This window comes from Astyanax mexicanus, chromosome 5, assembly GCF_023375975.1.
Source record: "Astyanax mexicanus isolate ESR-SI-001 chromosome 5, AstMex3_surface, whole genome shotgun sequence".
In the NCBI taxonomy this organism is placed as follows: Eukaryota; Metazoa; Chordata; class Actinopteri; order Characiformes; family Acestrorhamphidae; genus Astyanax; species Astyanax mexicanus.
This window is the reverse complement of record NC_064412.1, coordinates 49,670,107-49,676,847: the sequence shown is the minus strand read 5'-3', so window position 1 is coordinate 49,676,847 and position 6,741 is coordinate 49,670,107. Positions and strand designations below refer to the sequence as shown.

Below are 6,741 nucleotides of genomic sequence, written 5' to 3'. Positions count from 1 at the left end.
TATATATATATATATATATATATATATATATATATATATATATATTTACTGAAGGTACATTATTTACAGTGTCTTTAAATGTTTTTTTATAATTCTGTATTTGTATGTACTAATAATACATAAAATATTTGTATTCTTTTTTTAACAGTAACAATAATTCACTGACAATAAACACACTTTTATTCAGTGCGTTTGTGTACAGAATGTTGTGACTTTATTTTACCAAAAGAATAAACATGATAGAAATTTAAACACGAACATATAACATACAACAAGCATAAACATAAACAGGAAAAAATGATATTAATAAAAAAAAATGAGAAATTAAATCACATTAAAATTACATGAAAGCTGTGAACATTCAAATACAGCACAATTTTATATTTATTATTATTTTGTTAGTCATACGTTACACGCTAAGCTAAAATACAGTAATTCAGTATATTACATGACAAGTGGGTTCTTTGACGGTTTAAAAATGTGATATAAATGTATAATAAAACCATCTACAAAAGGCTGTGGAAGCATCTAAATGTCATAATGTAAATCTAAATTGTCATAATTCTATATACAACTAGTCCTGTCATGATAATTATGTTACGAACAGATACTGCTTTTGTCTGTTAAGACAAATTTGATATTTGATATTGATATTTGAATGATATTTTCTGAATATTTAAGCAATAATACACTCGTGGTTTGTGCTATAATGTATAATGTTGGCACTATAACTACACCTTGAGTGTCTTCTTGCAATTATACCACAGTTCCATTATCACTGTTTATTAAAAGATTTTAAGTTAAAGAGGATGAGAAAGTACGATCTGTTTGGTTAAAAACACTCGGCGCGTTAAAATAGTTCCATTACTGCTCTGTTTGTAGCTGTGCTGTTTGGTTTGTAAGCGCTGCATTGATGCTAGGTTACCTGTATGTGGTGGAGTAATACATGGAAAGCTTCACATGGAAAGATACAGTGCATTACCGGCTGATAATGTCATTCAAAAACTCCTTTCAGCCAATCACATTGCAGGGTTGGAACTAACTGTGGTATAATTGCTTAATTATTTCTCGCTGTTTTTGGGACTTTATATCTTTAAAAATTGTTATCATGACTGGCCTATATCTAAATCATAATGAGCTACAGTTTCAGTGTTTGAATATTATTTCTTTATTATTAAATTGTTGTAAAGTGTATAATATTGCAATAATAGCAGTCACAATATGCAATAAAAAAAGGTATTGTGACAGGCCTATGTGCCACACCTTTCCTTAGACCATACTATTACTACTTCCTGGTAGATACTGGCTATTAGTACATTTTCATTTATATCAAGAGCCTGAGATCATTAACGTGCTTCTACATTTTCAATAAAAAGCTATTTTCCCCTGCTGTTAATAGGCTCAAATCTTGAGTGTAGTCCTGCAGCTGGTTACTGATGTTATTAAACGTAGTCGAATCTCTGGGTGGAGTGTCTGCCGTCCATACTCTGCCCTCTGTGTGACTCGTTGTAGGTTTTGGACTTGGCCTCTGACCGGTAGATGCTGGCAGCTTTGTACGCTGTTCCATCGTAGCTGAAGATACAGGATAAATTGGATTAGTAAAATATACATAAAAACATATTAAAACCTCTGACTGATGCTGGAGCTAAAACTCACTGCTTTTCAGGCATCATTCCACGACAGGCCAGACACAGCATAACTCCGGCCACTAGCAAAATACCTCCACCCACCCAGCCGACAAACAGGGCGGCGCCAAATGTGTATCTGTAAAATAAAATTTGATTTATTCACTCATCATCAAACAATATTTATATTGGAGCCAAAAAGGACTGAACCAACAGGAATTAATCAGTCAACTTTTATATAAACTCTGATTACAATGCTGTAATGGCCCTTATTTACAATGTAGCTGAGCAAATACATAGAATATAGATTGATAAAGAAAAAAAATGCATTATAATCATAATAAAATTAAATATAGAACAAGCTAAATAACATAGTTATTGTCAAATAATATAGTTAATTTTAACTTAAATCAAATAAAACCAAAAACAAAGAAAGTTAAAATGGGATTACAAGTTGGTGGGTAGGTTTGACATTGGACGATATGTGAATGATTCAAGTTTATGCACAGAATGACCCAACAGTCACAATTGTGGACATTCATTGAGTAGTGGAGGCCCTCCACGAGTCATCCTGTTAGTGCCAGCACCATTGGCAGACGGCTGTATGGATTATCACAGGACTCCATTAGGAACCTCTACAACTGTCTACATGCTGAGATGTCTGGCATGTTGCAGTGTTACATGTATGTTATGCACTAATTCTGTATGTGTAGTTCAATTAATATGAGCAAGATTTCCCCTTATGAGTATAAATATTTAATCATTTATAGTTCCTGGTACTGTTTTTTCCTCATTCTGAATAATACTGAAATCTATCCCTTCCTTCTGGATGCAGCTATTTGTTTTAAAACATATAAAAAGTGGACAGAAAGAAAGAAAGTGTCAGAAACTGTGTATCCTCACCTCGGAGTGAGAGGTGACCCAACAAAGCCTGTGCTCCCGAAACTCCCGCCGAAACCTCCAACTGAGGTAAAACTAGTCAGGGCGAAGTTGGTCACAATGAGATTTGCGAAGATGGAAACCCCAGCGATGGCGCAGATCCCTGCGGAGAGAAAACGCAGCGTGCATCAACAATTTATGAGAACATAATGGGTGGAAAAATGAAAAATTGATGATGGAAAACACATATTTCTCACCCGCCACGATAAACATGGCCCCTGAAGTTATCGTCATGGTCGCTTTCACTCGGTCCTCCATGTTCCCCATTCTGAGGCATTTGAGGGCAAATATAGCAATGAGGACCCCGATTACCCCCAGAACTATACCCACTATCATCAGCGCCCGCACGCCCTGGAACAGACCTGAGGACCAATCAGAGAATTAACAATAAAATCAGTTCATACAGAAAATAATACAGTCTTAATATTAATTTCTCCACACTTTCCACACTTCACAGTTATAATAATCATGATTTGGCTGAGGCCATCGAACAGTGCAAAATTCAGGGCCAAAAATATGATTCCTGATAATCACACCTTCACTCCAGACCAGTGAATCCTACAATATACAGAAGTATAAAAAAAAAAACATTTCTACCTATGCTACACACAACATACTCAAATACGAGTTAGTATTAATAATTAGTACACAATCAAGATACATCTTTTATTTGATAGTAATAAGACAGAGAGTAATTTTATAGATTTTTTTTTTCCCATCTAAAAACAAACAAAAAAATATATATATACATATATACAAGTATTCCAGTTATACAGATACTGCTTTTTTTTCATATATTTCCATATATAGATTTTTCAGAGTAAATAAAATATATATATAATACTGTAAAATTGATTTGGCCAAAATGTATGCATATATATATTTCTTTTAAATATATCAATATTAAAGTTGTACTTTTATACAAAAAAATGTATACTCAAATAACTGTTCCAGTTTTAGCTTTAAGAGAGTTCAGACTAAAGGGCGTCATAAAAAGAAAAGTATACATTCTGATCAATTAAAAAATTATAATGTAATGTAATGTAATTATAATGTTACTTTACAGATATCCTAATTTATAAATGTTGAAATGCCCCTCGGTTTGCTTTATTATGTCATTTGTGTCGATAAACAGACAGGAAACAGTGTGATATTCTGAAAAAAATCAAAGTAAGAAATATATATTCCAAAATATATATATTTTTTTATACTAATATTATGAATAACTTGTAATATTAATAATAGTAAATAAGTACTAGTATAAATTAAATATATGTATATTATATTGTTTTACATTGTGTATGATACTGGTTTTATTTTTTATTTTTTTCAGAAACTAATTTTGGTGTTTAAAGCTACTGAAAACCCGTATCTCCACCTCTAGCCTTTGATACTAGGCTAGGCTGATTTACTTATTTGAGTCTTATCGTTCTGCACACGAAAAACACAGCTATCTTATCAGCGCCACACCCAGAGAGAAACACGCTACCTGCTACTTAACGGCCAACGGCACTGACAACCTTTCACCAATTAATCATCTGTGACCTCATTTAATCTGTCCTAATCATCTATTCCCTAGTATTACACTAACTTACTGTACAGTTATTTAAAAACGGCACAATTTCACAAAATTCACCAAAAAACAAAAAACTCACCCGGCAGTCCCAGAATAGTGAAATATGGCCGACACTGCGTCGTACCGTACTCTGTCCCCACGCACGAGTACCACAGCCCATAATACGCATAAATACTCGTAACTACGGTAAACGACCGGTCCTCAATACTCCACATGTCCATGGCCGCGGCCGAGGCGATCAGAAACGTCCCCAGAGCCGAGAGCATGAACCCGGCTACCTGCAGCAGCGACGCCGACATCCCCCTACTGACCCGTCACTGCCCACCACTGAGAACCAGTATGAATCTGCCACAGTAGCAGGAGGGTCTTATCATGGTATCCAGGAGGAAGCTGGTCCTATCTCATGTTTGCTCAAAATGTTCATGAGTTCCGTTCCCGCTTTCAGGTTTCGGCTAACGATTTCACCTAGCTGTTTCCGCTAATGACTAATTAAAGGCGTGTCTCTGTTTCAACACATGATGGCGTCACTTTTCATCACTTAACAGTGTCGATCTTCTCCACCTGGCAACGCGCCAATATCTTTTATTTTTCCTTTTTCAAAAAAAAAAACAAAAAAACGCAGAATCAATTTTGCAATGTTTTGTAACGAAATTTAAAAAAAAGTATACAATTTACAGATGTACAGATTTTACATATTTTTGTCATTGTCCAAGCAAAAAGAGCTTTAATGTACTTTTAACTTTTTACTTTTTATTCAATGTATGGGTTTTTTGTTTTAATTATTTTAGTATATATTTTCTCAGAATATTTAACAGTTTTCTGTTAACTAATAAGATAAAAGTTATAAAACAAATAGTAGCTAATTCCACAAATGACAAGTGCCTCTGTTGCAACACTGTTTTAACACCTAATGGCATAATTTTTCATCACTTAAAATAATTGATTAATTAATCATCTGCACCAGGTGCGGTGCCAAGATTATATTTATTTATTTATTTTCTTTTCTTCAAAAAAAAAAAAATGCATTATATTGCGGAAAGTCTTGTAACGTGATTTTAAAAAAGGCTGCTTTTTTGTACAGATTTCAGACTACTGTCCCAATCAGAACAAAAGAGATAAAACTGTTTACTGTTACTGTTTTAATAAATGATAATATAACCAATTCCTTCTCAATTTAATCTTGTGTACAGATTTTTACTGTCATTGTGTATAACAAATTAAATAATATATATATATATATATATATAATATATATTATATCTTACTGTTTTCTGTCTGTTTACGAATATGATTAAAAATAATATATGTTTTTGTAATATTATCAAAAACAATGAACTTTCATTAAAAAAATGAAATTTCATTAACAAAATGATTTACTCAAATGACATACAGGGAAAATACAGGTATGATTACGGTAATAAAAAAAATAAATAATAATAATAATAATAGTGCATTTTCCTGGAGTTACAAAATGTTACATTTGTGTGTGTGTGTGTTTTTTTAATTTATTTTCTTGCATATTTTACATATTATAATCAACAGTAATATATCTGCATACCAGCAGTGTTTTCATAAAATTATGGATTGTGTACCTACATTTTTAATAAAAAGAAAACATTTCTCCTAATAAAAAAAAAACTTTTCACAAAACTTTGAGACAAAAAGCTGCTTAAAATCAGGTAAGTAATGTATTCTTCTCTTTTGTAAAAAATACTCTTTTTGTTGTTTTAAGAGAAAATACTGTAAAATTTACTGTAAAAAACACATTACCTTGAATTTGTTCAAAAGCGGTTATGGTGATTTTTCATTACAGATTTTTTTTCATTTGCATAAATTTTTTCTGATTTAATATAGAATAGAAAAGGGAAATCACTCATGACCCGTGTTCCTCATTTTTGATCATCTGTCAGGCCTCTTACCTGGCAGTCCCAGGATGGTGAAGTAAGGTCGGCACTCGGTGAATCCCGAGCTCTGCCTTACACACGACCTCCACAGGCCGGCGTAGCTGTAGACGGACGTTACGGGGTTATCGTACAGATCCTCTGTGCTCCACATGTCCATAGCCGTCGCTGCGATGATCCCCGCGACCCCTATGACACCCAGCACGAAGCCCATCACCTGACACATAGTCACCGCCATGCTGCCCAGACCCCTCAGAGGCTCTGCACTAATATTATAACTCTAGTGATGGAAGAGTAGTACTAATGCAGTAGTAGTGCAGCGGTAATGCAGTAGTTCTCTAGTCCTAGTCCAGACTGTGAGCAGTGGCTGGACTCCTCAGCTATAAGTGTGAGAGTGGCAGGCAGGTACAGGTGGGTTTGACCTTAGTTGTGACTACACCTCTCTGCATCTGACCAGGTATTTGTCCACAAGAGCCGTTAGCAGGCAGGGTGGGACTACAGGAGAACGGTCACAGGAAGGAGGCTGGACTCGATCTGAAATCGTATCGAAACTCAGATAAGCAAATGTACGCAGAAACTTTCCGAGGAGGGAAGTTTCTGTACTTCCACGCTTGTTTTGTAGTTTTCTTCTGCCTTTAACCCTTGTGTGGTGTTCATATTTTTGTTACTCGTTTACTTTTTTACTTGTATTTAATTCAGC

The 6,741-nt window shown here is 34.3% G+C and overlaps 1 protein-coding gene across 2 annotated transcripts; it reads right to left on the bottom strand.

The window, feature by feature from the left end:
• Positions 1 to 10: 10 nt before the first annotated feature.
• On the bottom strand, positions 11 to 6,492 carry LOC103046798 (claudin-18). Of its 2 annotated transcripts, none has more exons than XM_007253651.3 (5): positions 6,060 to 6,492; positions 2,762 to 2,926; positions 2,529 to 2,667; positions 1,657 to 1,764; positions 11 to 1,572 (listed from the first exon to the last, which is right to left on the bottom strand). In XM_007253651.3, the coding sequence occupies exons 1-5, from the start codon at positions 6,277 to 6,279 to the stop codon at positions 1,443 to 1,445; spliced, it is 762 nt and encodes a 253-aa protein (XP_007253713.1). In that variant the 5' UTR covers positions 6,280 to 6,492; the 3' UTR covers positions 11 to 1,442. The 2 variants fall into 2 exon arrangements, with proteins under 2 accessions (XP_007253713.1, XP_049335279.1); XM_049479322.1 differs by lacking the exon at positions 6,060 to 6,492 and adding an exon at positions 4,220 to 4,513.
• Positions 6,493 to 6,741: the final 249 nt, after the last annotated feature.

What these genes read in the sequence shown, in the direction of transcription:
- LOC103046798 (XM_007253651.3), bottom strand. Translation starts at nt 6,279, where the DNA reads ATGGCGGTGACTATGTGTCAGGTGATGGGCTTCGTGCTGGGTGTCATA. An exon ending in GGCCATGTTTATCGTGGCGG is followed by an intron (nt 2,668 to 2,761) that starts GTGAGAAATATG and finishes TTCTCTCCGCAG; the next exon opens with GGATCTGCGCCATCGCTGGG. An exon ending in GGGTCACCTCTCACTCCGAG is followed by an intron (nt 1,765 to 2,528) that starts GTGAGGATACAC and finishes TTTATTTTACAG; the next exon opens with ATACACATTTGGCGCCGCCC.